This window comes from Chrysemys picta, chromosome 5 (genome assembly GCF_011386835.1).
Source record: "Chrysemys picta bellii isolate R12L10 chromosome 5, ASM1138683v2, whole genome shotgun sequence".
NCBI classification, from domain to species: Eukaryota; Metazoa; Chordata; order Testudines; family Emydidae; genus Chrysemys; species Chrysemys picta.
The window spans coordinates 59535618-59552760 of record NC_088795.1 but is presented as its reverse complement, the minus strand read 5'-3'; the positions used below and the strand labels follow the sequence as shown (position 1 = coordinate 59552760).

Below are 17143 nucleotides of genomic sequence, written 5' to 3'. Positions count from 1 at the left end.
CTTATAACGTTGCTAAGTTTTAATTATATGGGCTACAGTTTTTTATGTCCGGTGTCTGCCTCAGGCTGAATTGTTTTATTTGGAAAGATTTAGCCATTTCTGAGAAGGTGGCAGGAGCCGCATGCCTAATGATGAGGATAAAAAGAAATAATTAATATATACCTATCCCTTGAGCCCCCATCCTTATTGTGCACTGAGTGAGGTATAGGTCCTGTAGGGAAAAATAGTAAGTGACCATCTAAAGATCATGGTTGCATGGGCAATCTTAATTCTGGCATTTTCTAGTTCCGGCATTTATTTCTTTGGTATATTTTCATATAGGTGTTTTTGGTATGTTACTCTCTGTGTGACCTAAAAATTAGACATTGCTTATTCCTTTCTTAATTATTTAAAAAAGTGCTCAGTGTGTCAATTTGTATCTCATATGAAGGATGCAGCATATTGCCCTTTAGCAACATACTGGGGCATTGATTGAGTGCTAGCTGAGATGGAAACGTGAGTGGTGCTTGTTTTCCAGTAAAAATTTTGAATGAGAAGTTCAAATATAGATGTATGCTCTGGAGTAAAACTTGGAAATTTTGCACATAGATTTCTCATCAGTATATTTGCATGTTGTCACTTTTAATTATGTGAGATTCTAACAACAATGGATTGTTCAGTGCTAACCATCCTTTTTTCTCCGTTGAGCAGGTATTGTAAGGTTAGGATGACCAGATGTCCCGTTTTTAAAGGGACAGTCCTGCATTTTAGTCCTCCCGCAGGTGTTCCGACTTTTTCTAAAAAATGGACAAATTGTCCCATAGTTTCTGCCCCTCCCCCCACCCCCCGCCCCAATCAGTACTGGCTGCTGCTAGCCATATGCTGGCGTGAACCCTGCTTGGCTGGATCCCTGCTCGTCAGCCGCCTGCCCACCAGTGATGAGGGACAGGGGTCTAGTGGTTGACGATGAGGGTGGATGTGCAAGGCTCATGGCGGGGTGTAGATGCAGCATGTGGGGCTGGCTGCTCCCCCTGCTGGTCCCTCAGCAAGCCCCCGTCCCATTTCTGGCCAGTGCTGGCTGTGTGCTGTGAGCTGCGGTGGCTGGTGAGTGTGGGCAGGTGCCAGGCAGCGGCCAGCTACATGTCAGCTCTGCTGCCCACCCATTGGCCCTTTATGTTCTCCCCCTCTCACCGTCCTCTCCCTACTTTGCCCCTTCGCTCCCACAGCCCTGCTGCTCTTTTATATGCCCCCCAGCAGGGTGCATCCCACTCCCAGCGCTGTTCAGAGAACCAGCCCCCTGGTTAGAGTGCTCAGCTCACCAACAGCCTAGCTGGCAGGCTCCTTCCTTCCCCCACTGCCTCTGGCTGGGCTGGCACCCCGGGAAGGCCCAAGACCCTCCGGCCCAGGGCGCTGGCCAGGAGGAGCCAAGCTCTGCATGTGCCAAAGCCCTGGCATGGGGGAACCTCTCTGCCCCTCAGCTAAACTCCGGAATGTTGGGGTGAGGGAGGGAAAGCAATTTCCAGCCTGTTCACACCCCAAACCTGCAGGCTCCACAGCAGCCCCAAGGGCAGGGGCTTAGCACCCTCTTCACCTGCCCCCCGCCCCTGTGTCCTGACCCCAGGGGGCGCAGGGCTGCTTCGTCCCCTAGGAACTCTCCCCTGCTGAGTCATCTCTCTGGCCAGGTTTGCTGAAGTTCCTGCAGTCAGGTTCCCTGGACCCTGATGCATAATTATTCTTAGGGCTTAACCCCTTCCTGCCCATTCTGTAGCCATGGCACAGGGGGCAGCTGGGTTATGTCAGTGGCCAGCAGCAGCCTGGGGGTATTTGCTGCCTTTCGACAGTGTGCGGGCAGGAAGGGACAAGCTGCTTCCAGCCGGGATGGGGTGGGGAAGATGAAGCAAAGACATGGGCCAGGTCATCCTATACCCCCTCTCCCCCCAGCATCTGGAAGCAGCTCCCATCCCTTCCCTCCCGCACAGCGCCAAAAGGCTGCTGCTTGCCACATTCTGGTGTGAACCCTGGCAGAAATCTGGGGAGGGGGTGCGTGCCCCCTTCCCCCCACATATTGCCATGGGAAGTTGCGGCACCAGGTATCAGAAGAGGCGAGTCCATCCCAGGGGCCCAGCCAGGCATGGATGGCGGAGAGCACTGGACAGGGATGGTCGGGTCAGTTGATCACCCCCATGTGTGAGAGGGGTAGGTGTGTGTGTGTGTCAATTCTGGCTGCGTGTGTGTGTATGGGGGGGGAGGTAGGGGTGTGTGTGTCACCTCTCCCCCCCCCACACACACACAGCCAGAAGTGACACACACACTTCTCCCTGTGTGAACCCTAAAGCCTTAAAGATAAGAAGGTAAATAAAAATAATCCAGCTACAGTGTTTCTTCTTAACAGGGGCTCAGTCAACTTGATGTTAATTTGAATGTTTGTACTGCATAGTTCTGATTGATTGCTGTAGAACTCACTTGAATAAGAGTAATTTTACCAGGTGTCCCATATTCAGCATAGGAAAATATGGTCACCCAACGTAAGGTACAATGCATGTTCCAGAGCTAATAGGGATTTCCTTATGTTAAGTGCCAGTATGATCTGAAGAAAGATCAATGACAGAGGAATAATACCTTCTGTCTTCCAGAAAGAAGGGGGAGTATATGTGCATATGCAATTTTGTATGTAAGACAGCTTTGCTAAGATTCTAATGTGTTTTTTCATTAACTGTGTTTTTTTAATTAAATAATCTAAGGAAACCGGTATAAGTGTAATGAAAAGAATGCCAGCTGACATAGTTTTTTTGCCATCCTTCTGAAAGCTGTCATAAAGGACTAGCAAGGGATACAAATGTCAAATACTAATACTGTTAGCAAATGTCCACCCAATTATGAAACTTAAGCTTTTTGCAGCTATTCTGTAGCTAGCTGTCTTGACGGTACAACAAACATAATTTGTTTGCTTTTCTGTACTGTAGCCTGAGTGAGATATCAGCTAAAGACAGATTTGAGTACTGAAATTACAATGACCTTTTCACAGATACTGTTTTCATATCAATTGACACTTTTAGGGACTCTGACAGAATTTGGATTTCAAAATTCCCAAATATAGCTTTAAAATTTTAGTACAAAGTACTACATAATTTAGGAAAATGTCATACCATATTTGTAAAGCTTATCAATATCTGTCACTTTAATTTCAACCAAGGTACAAACTTGTTTGCAGTGTGCTTCAGTTAATTTGTCAGTGTGGAAACTCTCTCTTAGTTGCTATTTCAAGCAATCTTGGTGTTTTGTTTGTTTTCATTTAGGGTTGTCTACAAACTTCTAGCATCAAAAAGTGAAGGGATCAGGGTACAAGCTCTAAAAGTGATGGGCTACTTCTTAAAACATCTAGCACCTAAGTAAGTACTGGTTTAAATCTGAAGAAAAGGTACTGTTTCTGTATATGTTATACATATTTAAAGTGTTCTGTTGGCATGCATCCAGAATACACACTTCAGCCCATGGTAGGTACTGTTTTCTTCAGTGTCATTCAATTTGTTTTTTATAATCCGTTCCCTATCTAGTGGAATTACTTACAATTGTGTCATAGCATCATAAAAGGCTCTCCCATCAAGCTTGCCTAGTGATTTGTGACATGTCAGTTTATAGTAGGATGACTAGACAGCAAGTGTGAAAAATCGGGACAGGGAGTGGGGGAGTAATAGGAGCCTATATAAGAAAAAGACCCAAAAATCGGGGCTGTCCCTATAAAATCAGGACATCTGGTCACCCTAGTTTATAGGTTTATATTTTTAACACAACCTGCTTGCATAGTTCCAACTAAATATATAGTAACAATTAGAATAGCGAGATTAGCAACAAATATTACCAACTCTGGACTCAATTTAAGGTATCTTAAGTGTCTTATTTTATCTTTATTTTAAAATTGGCAAAAACATTAATGTGAGTATTTGCAACCCAGCATTTTTGCTATATGCATAACAAAGTACCTCTGACCGGTTATGTGATTTAAAACTTTAAGTTAATGAGTTGATGTTGCCAGAGCTCAGATCCAAAACACATCGGTATTTAGGATTTTTTGTTGGGCATACAGCAGAAACATTTCTGTAAATATTCACTTTGATGTTCTTGCCAACTTTATAGTGAAGATGAATAAAGTAAGAGATTCTTAAGCCACCTAAACTGGGTTGGTAACTCTAGATTTATCTTTAAAATTAATCCATCCTAATTTATTTTTGCTGCTCCCCTTTTCTTATGCCTCAGCCACCCAGAACACAGATATGTAGCCACCTGGTCTCTGTTAACCTACAGACATCTGTCTGTAATTAGGACATCCACCTTGAGAAGTGGCAAGGAGAATGAACTTTACATAGGTCTTTCAATTTTTGTCTTGAAACACTGGCCCTCAGCATTTATTGTTGATCTTGGAAGTTCTATAGTTGTCCAATTGCAGCAGAAAGTGCAACACTAGTTTCCACCAATTTATTTAAAGAGTGGACTTTGCTGCAACTGTAGTTAACATAATTATCAGCTAATGCTCATGGTCAAATAATCTTTGTGAGCTGAATGGAGAGGGTTATGCTCTTCCCTATATCATTTTCAAGGGTCCCGCAAGGTCTGGGTCCAGCTTTTTGGTCTGGTGGTAGGATGTTGGCACACAATGTGTAAGTGGCCCCTGTCACAGGCTGTGTCAACATTGTAGTCAGAGGTGTGACTGCAGCATGTGTAGACATACCTGCCCTAGCTTTGGTCTTGCTAGTTTAAATGTCAGTAATAGTGAGAGCACAGCAGCACAGGCTGGATACCCAGGACTCTGGGCATGTATTTGAGTGGCTGACGTGTGCTGCTGTGGCTTCAGTGCGATTGTTTGCGCTAGCTAGCTTGGATAGGTCTGCATGTGCTGCAGCCACAGTTCTGATTGCAGTGTAGAAATACCCAGAGGCTCAGAGACTGAACCATCCAGTAGTCATGCTTTCAGCAGGCCCCAATGGGCGGCTTGATTGTTACCTTTGGCAGATGAGGGTTCCTGTGTCCCAACTTCCCCAGAACCGAGAGGCTACAAAATAAAATGCTGAAACACTTTCACCAATTTAGCACTGCTCTGGTGTACACATACCTAACAAGTTAGAGATGCCCTAATTTACTTTATCTGCCTTTCTGTGTTATTTTAGGAGAAAAGCTGAAGTCATGCTTGGACATGGATTATTCTCTTTGCTGGCTGAAAGGCTGATGCTTCATACAGGCTTAATCACCATGACCACGTACAATGTCCTGTTTGAGGTAGTAATAGACTGTAGTTAGAATCCAATCTTCCTAATTACTTAGAAGATATTATAAAATTGCTTGCATATTTGTGCTGATATTTTCCAGATGATGCTAGAAACTTAGCTATGGATGCAGTAAAGTTTTCTGAAGCTTACTACTTTGGAAGTTCTGCTTAATTTACTTATAGAAGTAGCTCATTGTGAATCATTTAAAAATAACTGTTAAATTAAATAATCAAAGTACATACTTTTAATCTGAGAGCTTCATTCCACTTGATATCATGGCTTAAGGTTGTTGTAACTTTGATTAAATTTAGGGGAACTCTTCCACTATAATTAAAATACCAATTGTGTGTCTCAGAAAATGCGAAAATTGGTGTTAAAAATAAGATTGATTCAATTACTAAAACCTATGACAAGGAAACTTCAGTACAATTTTAGCACTAAGATGATATGATGGGTACTGTAGAAAACCTTATGATAAGCAAGGGGATCAACCATACTCCAGCAAGCTTTTTAGTGAAGATTAAATAGCTGTTCTTACACTGTTTCTTCCTCCTTCCCCCAGATTCTTATTGAACAAATTTGCACTCAAGTAATACATAAACAGCATCCTGACCCAGATTCAACAGTGAAGATACAAAATCCTCGTAAGCATTATATATCTTTTAAATTACATCACTGTTAAGCTAAAAATGTTTGTAATTAAAAAAACAAAACAAAAAAACAGCTTATTAATTATGTTCAGCAGTCTGAATTGTGGTCTGTTAGTTTTACAGAATCATTCATGCAAGAGGGGAGATAATGCATGTTTAGTTGGAGTTAATTGGGAAACATGCCTGTCTCCTGCTTTTTGAAAGATGTTTTGTGTCTAAATGTATACGTAATTTAGTACTGACCCCTTTTTTTTATGTGGTGGTGATGGTATGAGATGTTTTTTCAAGATTTTTATGCCCAGAGTATTTTAATTTAATACCTTTTCAGGTTTCAGTGCAATTCTGATTGTGTTATTTAGTGATGTCAGACTAAATTACATGACGTATGGAAATAACATTCATCTTAAATTACGTTCAGTGCAGAAACTCCAGATTTGGAGTGGAAGAAATGTATCTGCTTACTATATTGTTTAGGGTAACTTTCTGTGTAGGAAAAAAATCCTGATTTGAGACTTTAGATTTCTTAAGAACTTCCATGAAGGACAAATTTCTGTTCTTGAGATATGTGTTTGTGATATATAATGAAGTTATGGTATTCCATTATTCATGGATAAGTTTAAATTTTCACTTTTAAAGTTGCATTGTGATTTAATAGTATAAAGATGGAGATATCTTTATCTTCAGAGTCTGGGGAAGGAAAATAAAGTTGGAGGAAAATGACCTGTGTTTAGGGGACATTGACTACATCTTCCAGGAAGCTTACAATGTAGGGAGTGAGAATTAATGGTGTCATCTTGGTGGGATAGAGATGGGTTGAGTTGTCTGTTTCTAAATCCCATATACTCAGTTCATTCAAGTTGACAGAGTCCCTGTTAGATTAACACAGACTTCCTAGAACTGTTACCTAGGAGTCTGGACTCACTCAGGCATGTAAGGAATGGTAACTTTTTCCTGAACGCACTCATGAGGTCAGTGCTTATATTTTATTAAATAGGGAAAATGTTTTTGAAACTTTAATTTAGAAGCTGAATTGAAACTGTGAAAGTGACTAGAAATAAATTCTGACCTATTTTGTCTGTTTTCAAAATTCATTCAGTTTTTTCTTAAAGTAATAAAAACTGTGGCTTTCTTACCAACCCCACTTCCCAAAAATCAGAATGTGTGTCTCTGTTCTGCCCTCCCCCAAAAAGTACTGTACAAACCAATGTGTGTATATAGGGGGTGAAAAATTCACCAGAGACCATTTTTTTCAAACTTTCATTGTTTTTACAACTGAAACTATTTTTAAGATTGAAAATAAACCCTTAACATTCTATTGATTCAGTATAATTGATATTCAAAGAGAGAAACTTAGAGTACACCTGGCTTTCATGTTTATTTTATAACGTGATTCATCAGCTGGTATTTTCCTAGTCTTCCAGAGAACATAGTTCTTAAAGATCGTCAGTAAATACTGATATTTCCTTTTAAACCAGTCATCAGTAGGTATTAGATTATTAAACCCTAATCATCATTAATTCCAACATTTTAGATAATGGCCTAACTCCACTCCCACTGTGAACTAGGCCAACACTGAATGCATTTGTAAACAGTGGTGCCGGCAGCCGTGTGCACGGTGCATATCATTGGCAGGGGCAAAAGGGGCAGTTTGCTCCAGGGCCCCCAAACTGAGTGGCACACAACCCCACATGCCAGCTTGCAATGCTACTCTCTGAAATTTGGCCTGTGCACCCCTGCAATCATGATGGAGGGTAAGCTGGGCCAAATATGGGTGGCTAAATTAAATTTGTGTGTACCATGTGAAAAATTTCTGGGAGTGCCCCTGTCTGAAAATCCCACTGAAGAGGAATAGTCATGGAAGTCTTTGGAAGAAGGAAGCAATATATTTCTTCTTTACTTAGATGCATCTTTGACCCTGGCGGAGATGCTTTTCTTTCTTTGTATAAACAAATATATTTTTACAAGTTAGTTTTTCATAAAGTGACTGTTACCAAAATGTTTCCTGTTAGTGAATGTAGTTTAATAAGCTCCAATACTTGATGTGCTTTATTTCTAGTTTTTAAAATGTACTTGTGAACTGTTTTACAGAGGTATTGAAAGTAATTGCGACCCTACTACGTAACTCTCCCCAGTGCCCGGAAGCTCTGGAGGTTCGTCGAGCTTTTCTCTCAGACATGATTAAACTTTTTAATAACAGCAGAGAAAATAGGAGGTAAGAGGGCTCATCATGTGCATACAAAGACCGTATGTAACTAACAATGTCTTACAAATCTGTCCTCTGTTCGGACTAAGCTAAAATAGTTTCATTAGGCTACCATGTCTAGGCCACGTTATTTAACAAATGTTGTATTCTATTAAGCTTATACATGTAATGCTAGAGAAGCTTGCATGCAGTAGTGTTTTCACATATTCTAAATTCGTCACCGGCTATGTGTGGTCTCAAAGTTTAATGATCTTTGTATGTTTTAATATGCTTGTCCATTTTGAGATGTGATTTAGCAGAAGGAGTATGTGTTTTGCAGGAGCTTGTTGCAGTGCTCAGTGTGGCAGGAGTGGATGCTTTCTCTTTGCTATTTCAACCCCAAGAACTCTGAAGAGCAGAAGATAACTGAAATGGTGTATGCCATTTTTAGAATCTTGCTTTATCATGCAGTCAAATATGAGTGGGGTGGCTGGCGAGTTTGGGTGGATACACTGTCAATCACACATTCAAAGGTGAGTGTTTCTTGGAAAAATATTCTGGAAATTGCAATAATTTTTTTTTGTACTCTCTAATGAAATTTGGAGCCTTTAAGTACTGGGTCAAATAAAAAAGTCTTCTAGTAGAAATAAGTTATTTTAATAAGTAGAAATTTGGTGGCTTGAATAGTCTATAATAGCATATACTTCAAGTTCAGTATATGGCTTGTCACATTTGAAAATTGAATGACTTTTTATTGTCAGAATACTTTAATCACAAAATTCTTTCTGTTGCTTATGGCATGATGGTGTTCACTTGTAGTGAAAATGGCATTTAAACATTTCCTAGGGCCGGTTAATCAGCGTTTCAGTGGTGTTTTAGTGCTGGATTTCTGTGCATTAATAACAGCATGAAGTTTTTTAACACAAGGTGGCGCACCTTATCTATTCATAGACAAAAAATACCTTTTAGTAACATCAAAAGGCAGTGAAACAAATCCATGAAATTAAGGAAATCCGAGTAGAGGCTAACATTCCATCTGTAAAGCCATGAAGGGAGACAGGAAGGTAAGGAGGCTGAAGGAGAATCCCAATTTTCCGAATACAGGTGCCAGCCTTCCTTCTTTCATGGCTTTTGTTGGCTTGTTACAACCTGAGCAACACTGCAAAACGCATTTTATTAGTAACTCTTTTTTTCAAATTGAGCTATAGAACTAGAAAAAGCCACCACTTCATTTCTCTTTCCCTGCACCAAGAAAAGAAAAAAGTCTAACATAAAAAGCTGTGGAACTTGTGTTCAGACAGGTAAATTATAAATTACATACTTTTAAAAGTGTGTGTCTTACCCACGTATAGAGGGCATACAAAACTGCACATCTTAATCCCACGTTACTGTCCTTACGTGGATTAACTTCCTCTCAGAAAGTGTCAATCTATTTAGACCACAACAGCACTATTGGTTTATCTTGTAGATCACTGATTATTGATCCAATAAACAGCTCAATAATCTATTGTGTGTGGTTATGTGCGAGAGAGAAGAATAAAAGTCCATATACTAAAAATGCTTACCAATGTTTAGTCAATGAACATTTCATGACATTATAGGTGCAAAGGATCTGGGGCCAGATCTTAATCCATGCCAAAATGTGGCTCCAGTGACATAGTGATGCGTTAATCCTTTGCTATGCCAGCTCAATATCAAACCTGAAACATTCCCATCAGCATAGCGGTGTGTAGGTGGAGTGGGCTGCAATCTGTGACCAGGGTAAAGGCCACTGAAGTTTTGTTACAAGTTACCATAATTTTAAGCAGCTCTGAGGCTGCTCTAAATTTCTGGGAATTGAACCAGCCATTGGCTGCCCCCAGGATCGGGGTAAGCAGAAATGTGCATAAAGCCACCCCTTTGCCTGAAGTTTGCCCATGCAGCTTTGGCATACCTGAGGAGTATGCCCCTAGTTTCTAAACAATACCTGTAAAAATTAACTCATGGTTGTTTTGAAGTTTTTGTTTGTGAGATGTGTGTGGAGAAAGAAGCAGTATGCAATGAGAACTAATGGTTGGTAAAGTTAAACATAAAATACAGTGTTAAAATCCAAACAGTGAAATGGATTTGTGGTCACTAATATATATTATTTCATACCTATAACTCAAAATGACTAACCCATCTGTTCCAGAATATGTAGAGAAAACCCAAATGTTTGTAGGAGACCTTATAGGGGCTAAATATTCAAAAAGAAATTCTGGATGAGCTATAAAATCTCTGAAAACAAGAACTTGATGATGCAAATACTGCTACATTCTTAAAATGGATTTGGTTCTAGTTATCTGAAAGGGCCTTAGTTAAGAACATAAGAATGGCCTACTGGGTCAGACCAAAGGTTCATCTAGTCCAGTATCCTGTCTTCTGACAGTGGCCAATGCCAAGTGCCCCTGAGAGAATGAACAGAAAAGGTAATCATCAAGTGATCCATCCCCTGTCGCACATTCAGTTTTTGGCAAACAGAGGTTAGGGACACCATTCCTGCCCAGCCTGTCTAATACCATTGATGGACCTATCCTCCATGAACTTATCTAGTTCTTTTTTGAACCCTATTATAATCTTGACCTTCACAACATCCTCTGGCAAGGAGTTCCATAGGTTGACTGTGCGTTGTGTGAAAAAATACTTCCTTCTGTTTGTTTTTCAACCTGCTGCCTATTAATTTCATTTGGTGACCCTTAGTTCTTGTGTTATGAGAAGGAATAAATAACATTTCCTTATTTACTTTCTCCACACCAGTCATGATTTTATAGATTTCTATCATATCCACCTTAGTAGTCTCTTTTCCAAGCTGAAAAGTCCCAGTCTTATTAATCTCTCCTCATTTGGCAGCCATTCCATACCCCTAATCATTTTTGTTGCCTTTTTCTGAACCTTTTCCAATTCTAATGTATCTTTTTTGAGATGGGGCAACCACATGTGCAGGCACTATTAAAGATGTGAAAGTACCATGGATTTATATAGAGGCAATATGATATTTTCTATCTTACTATCTAACCCTATCTTAATGATGCCAACATTCTGTTTGCTTTTTTGACTGCCGCTGCACATTGAGTGGATGTTTTCAGAGAACTATCCACAATGACTCCAAGATCTCTTTCTTGAGTGGTAACAGCTAATTCAGACCCCATCATTTTATATGTATAGTTGGGATTATGTTTTCTAATGTGCATTACTTCGCATTTATTAATGTTGAATTTCGTCTGCCATTTTGTTGCCCAGTCACCCAGTTTTGTGAGATCCTTTTGTAGTCTTCTCAGTCTGCTTTGGACTTAACTATCTTGAGTAGTTTTGTATCAACTACAAATTTTGCCACCTCCCTATTTACCCCGTTTTCCAGATGATTTTTATGGATATGTTGAATAGGACCATGCGATACCATACCAAATGGGATCTGAGGTGCTTGAGCCTCCACCCCGCCCTCCTGTTGCCCAGTTCCAACATGAAGCAGGCTAGCAGCCAGGAAATTCCTATTGAGGGGTCCTCAGCTGTGGAATAGACTTCTAGCTTCACTTTTCCAAAGCCCAAATCTGTTGTGTTAAGTGTCCAACGTTTGTTCCCCTGGGTTTTTTTGCATTGCAGGGGAGGTCAGTGGTGGGGGTGAAGAGAGATGAGTGGGTGAATAAGTGGGGTGGGTTGCAGAATGTGTTCTGGGTTTGAAACAGTTAAACCAGATCTGGAATAGTTCAGTCTGTTGAATACTGGTCCTAAAAAGTTGTCTTCATAGTCTCCTGCTGCAAGAATTAAGATTTTTTTTTAAATAAATAGGACTGTTAAAACCTTATTCTGATTAATCATTTATTAATTATTTCAGATTAAATTACCTTTTGGTAAAGGTAATGGTTACATTTTACACTGCAACTAGTGCTATAAGGATAGAGATGACGACGTGTGTGGGGTGTGTGTGCCTTAAGCATTGATATTAATATTCAATTGGTTATGAATTCTTAAAATTGTTTTTCCTAATTAACTTACATTTTGGATACTCTAGTATACACTTATTTTAAAAAATTTGTAAATTACCTAGACTCTTTATTTTGTATGACTTTATAATAGTGTAGAAATAATTCAGTTGGTATATTGCTAGATGCTAAGTGCGTCAATGATTTGTTTGATTTCTAGCACGCTTTCAAAGTACTATGGAACCAGCAATCATAGAGACCCAAATATTTTTTTTCTTAATATTGTTGAGGAAATAACCATTTTTTTCATTTAATCTTTAATTGTAGGGAATTAATGCTTATTTTTCCTTTTTACAGCCCTTTAACCCCCAATTTATAATACCATTTTTTGATAAAGAACTAGTGTATAACGGACTAGTGTTGCAGAATTGGATAGATTTTGCAGAGCTACACATCAAGATACATGCAGCTGCTATAAAAAGCCAAAGAAACTCAATTGCAATTTTATTGTCCAGTTTGATAGATTTCCTGCCACCTTTGTAGCAGGGAAGCTGTTTGTCACTGTAACCCTCTCTTCCAACAGCTGCACTATGCCTTATAAGCAGCAATGGTTTTTCTAGCATAATTGCACTACATTGGTTTCTTTGCTTCCAGAATTTAAAAGGTGTGGGTAACCTTTTTAAGGCTAAATTTTTGTGTCTTGCTCATGCACTGTCTTGATTTTCATATTATATCTTTGTGCTATTTCTTCAAAGCTGAACATGATTTACCAAAAATTATGGTTTAAACTGAGTCTTACAGTTTGATGAAAATATTCAGGAAAAATTTAGATCAAAACCCAATTTTGTTTCTTCTCAAAGTACATTGAATGTATGAAACCACCCACCTTCTTTATTTTTTCTAGCATAATAGATATGTTAACTATATCCTAAACTTAAATCTGTCTAGATCTGTTACTTTGCAAAAAGGACCAATGGCTTCATGGTTAATAATAGGAAACAAGTAAATAATGGTGGACAAGTTGCCTTCTTGAACTTTCAATTTCCCCAAGATTTAAAGAAAATAATGATTTATACAATATAATACACCATGTACTTGAATGTTTTAAAACATTGAAAAGTGTGAACATTTAAGTATTTCAAGTCCTTTGAAATATCTTTTAATTAAAAAAAGTTGTCATGTTATCAAGTAACCAAATTAAAGGTAAATCATTTGGATAAGGAAACATCTTGGAATATTTAATAAAATTAATGAAGTTTGTATTAATGTTATGAATCAATAAGTGTTCAAAAATACTTTCATTTGCAGACTGAAGTTGTATCCGTTTTTTAATCTGTATGTGGAAATGTTTCAGAATATTGTTTACTAATCTGAATAAAAGGGGATTTGATAATCCTAAACAAAATAAACATGTTTTAAAATACTGTTGGTTTTTTTAATATCTAAGTGATTATTCTCCACCCAAATAATTTTAATTGGTATAGATAAGAAGCTGAATAAATAATTTGGATATTTCCTCTTTTTGTGCCCTAAAAAAGGGATAATCCCCTTCAAGAAGAGAAAAAACTGATTGTGCCACATAGTGAATTTGATGTACATAGAATTAAGCCGAATTATGTAGCTGGCATGGCAGTGGCAGGTACAGAAAAACTGGAGACACAGATCAGCAGAAATGAATTAGGTATTGGAGTAATAGATTTATGTAGGAAGATGAAAAAAGCTCAATATGTGGGGGAGGAAGCATCGTCTAGTGGAATGAGCAGGGGGTTGGATGCCAGGACCTCCTAAATTTCAATTCCAGTACTGCCCCTGAGTTACTATGAGGTCTTCGGCTAGTTGCTTAAAATACGAGTTGCTTAATGTTTTCCCATCTCTAAAATGAGAATAATATTTAGCTACCTGACAGAGATGTGCTGAGGAATAGTTAGCTTGTACAATAACTTGATCTAAAATGCCTCTTAATGCCTCAGCAAGGACTCAGTGATTCATAACTGTTTACAAACAATGTAATTGTGTAAAATGGAGGATGAGGATTTTTTTAGGGTAATGCTAAGGGTATATGTGAGGCTAAGTAGGAACAATGGTATGCAGTTAAAAAAAACAGACTGTTTAGGCTGAATATTGGAGTAGGGGAATGAGTGTATAAAGACTCCATAAACATAAGATACTTCAACTTTCCTTAGAAAGGTGTATAAGGATTATCTGATATTTTAATACTATTAATATCTGTTAGATAAATGGTTCTTCAGCTCTTCTATTCATGAGGGAGAACCGCTGCTACCTACCTAGCACCACTGGCATACCTCTCAATCTGCCAGGGCCCACAAATGGGCCACAATGTGTGACAAAGGCCAAACATGAGGGGGGAAGACTAATTCATGCAGCAAATTTAAAATGTGGGATTAATTAATTGAGTGTATCACTTTTTAAAACTTCAGTTTCATGATTCTTCTGATGTAAATAATTTTCAACAACAAAAATTAAGGGGTTGCCAGATTTGTGTGGAATGCAAGTTACTTTGGGATTAAAATATGGGGCCTCCCTGAAAGTAATGTATGTTCAAAAAGTATGGCTTCTGGCACCTTCCTCCCCCTCTTTCTCAGGTGAGTCCCCTGCTATTCCTGGGTGTGGATGGAGGGGCCCACTTACTATTGACTTCTAAGTGTGATGGGACCTCCAGCCTCAGCAGGAGGGAATGGGAAGCAGGAGTACAAACCACTCAGGAGAGCCCTTTGACAAGCAGCATCCATGGTGGGTGGGGAACGCTGTGACTCATTGCATATATTCTAATCACTGCATTTGGGGAAAAGGGATGTCATGGTCAAAGTTGCAGGAAAAGATTTTTGGATGTAGAAAGTTAGACTGAAAAGGGCAGGGAGGGCCCCTCTGCTGGGCTGTATTTCTCCAGCTTAGGGCTTTTTCTCCTGTCAACACTGGTTCTCCACTTGTAAGGTAACTCCCTTCTCTTCATGTGTCAGTATATTTATGCTGTATTTTTCACTCCATACATCTGAAGAAATGGATTTTTTACCCATGGAAGCTTATGCCCAAATAAATCTGTTAGTCTTTAAGGTGCCACTGAACTCCTCCTTGTTTTTGTGGATACAGACTAACACAGCTACCCCTCTGATACTCCAGAATCGTAGCATCTCTCTCTCTCTCTCTCTCTTTCTCTCTCTGATGGGGCAGTCAGTGCCTTTCTGCTCTGGCTGGTCCAGCAGTCAGAAAGGTTTCCACTCACTCTAGAAAACTGACCCTTTTAAGGTCCTCTATATCCCTTCAGCTTCTCAGGGTATGTCTACGCTATGGACACTATACTGATATAGCTATTTTGGTAAAGCCCAATACTGTAGATGCACTATAACTGAGAGCAGTTTTTCCACCACTTCCCCAAATGACATTAGCTACATTGACATAGCTGTGTCTTCAGCTGAAGTTTTGTCAGCCTTGTCTATATGTTGGAAGTGAGGTTTTTTTGTACCCCTGACCAACATCATAATGCCAATGTAATTTCTGAGTGTAGACGAAGCCTCTTCCTCTTTGTTTGTAAAACCCTGCTTTGTCACTTCTCTCTCTTTCCTCTTTTTCACGAATTTAAAACTTATCTGTGTGGAGAAAAGCTGGAGGAGAAACTGGTTTCACCTAGGATGTAGACGTTTTGTTCTGTTCTGGTAAGATCTATTCTGGTGGTGATGATTTTTAATGACCATTCCTGTTCAGAGACATACTCTCAGGCACCACTCCATCTGCGTAGCACAAGCAGAATGAGACAAAAACAGTGAAGATCATCATAAGGATTTAAACATACAATTCCTAATCCAAAACAGAATTCATAAATTGTATGTAGATACATTTCCCAAATCACCAGAATAGCCAACATACAAATTTAACTTCTATTTAAATGAAGACTTTTATTAGTCAATAGTGACTGATATTTGCCATTCAGAATAACTTTGTCTTATAAGTCATTTGCATTTTGATAGTAAACATAAGAGAAAATTAGTTTAGAATATAGTTTTTCCCTTTGTAAGAAGCTTGGTGGGGATATGGCAAAATGTGTTCTTTTGAGGAAGGTTGTGTGGAGGTATTAATGTATATAGTACCTCTGTCCATTTTCTCTGACTGATTCATGAAGTGGGATTGGTATTGGCAGGTACTGGTGCCTCCAGTCAAAGTTGATTTGTTTCTTGCTTGGAGTGGAGAGTTTCCAGGCCTCAGCTGTTAGGAGGGAGAAAAAACAGGTCAATAAAGCTCTGAGTAAAAATGGTAACATATACTGGAATTATGAACAGTTTATTGATGAGGTTAGCAGCATAGGAACTAGTTTACAATTAACCTTGCTATGGACAACAGTACGGTGGCTGGCTGGCTGGCCGGCCAACCAGTTACCCATGCCATCTCCCTCCACTCCACAAAAATGCACATATATATATATATTGTGTGTGTGTGTGGGGGGGGGGGGGGGGGGTTGGGGGCGTGGAACCTAGACTAAATCTTCTCACACAGCTAAAATGCCTCTTTTACATGTTAGTCATCTTAACCTTTTTGCATGCTGCATGCTAATCTTCTTGTCTGGCAATTAGTGAATGTTGAATGTCAAATTAAGTTAAAATTAATGGCAGAGGAGAATGTTGTAGTTATTAGCTTACAAGTGTCTTTAACTAGTAGTGCATAGATGTGGTTTCCAAATGGCTATGGATTAACCATCAAATGATTGTGAAGATTAATGACTGGCCTTTTAGCTCGCTAATTTAGAACAATTTCTGGTAATTAATTGTGAATTATCAGCTTTACAGTTGCAGATGCTTTAAGAAAAATAAAAAAAGACTGAAGACAGGTGAATTCAAGTTTTTCAGCTGGCATTTAGCTTTCATATTGTTACAAGTTTACATGAGCTAGTATTTATATCTTAAAGTTAAGTTAGCTCTGTGCTAGTCACATTTGAAAAAGAATCTGGTGGCTTCTATTCGAGTGTACATTTTGTTAATTGTTGCTTTCATTAATTCTAACCCTGGCTTTTTAATGTTATCTTTTACAACACTCACAGTCTGCTTTGTGAAAAGCGTTTAATAAATTCAGTGTCATGGAATATTTGTTTAGAAAAAAGTTGTTCTTGCCTTTCACATTTAACAG

The 17143-nt window shown here is 39.1% G+C and overlaps 1 protein-coding gene across 8 annotated transcripts in view; it reads left to right on the top strand.

Annotated features, from left to right (window-relative positions):
- LRBA (LPS responsive beige-like anchor protein) overlaps positions 1 to 17143 on the top strand; it is a 551104-nt gene that overhangs the window by 94812 nt on the left and 439149 nt on the right. For all 8 annotated transcript variants that reach the window (XM_065597797.1, XM_065597794.1, XM_065597798.1 and 5 more), the window contains exons 18-22: positions 3276 to 3368; positions 5142 to 5250; positions 5803 to 5884; positions 7979 to 8102; positions 8413 to 8605. In XM_065597797.1, the coding sequence (XP_065453869.1) occupies positions 3276 to 3368; positions 5142 to 5250; positions 5803 to 5884; positions 7979 to 8102; positions 8413 to 8605 (601 nt within the window). The remainder of the gene's footprint in view (positions 1 to 3275; positions 3369 to 5141; positions 5251 to 5802; positions 5885 to 7978; positions 8103 to 8412; positions 8606 to 17143) is intronic.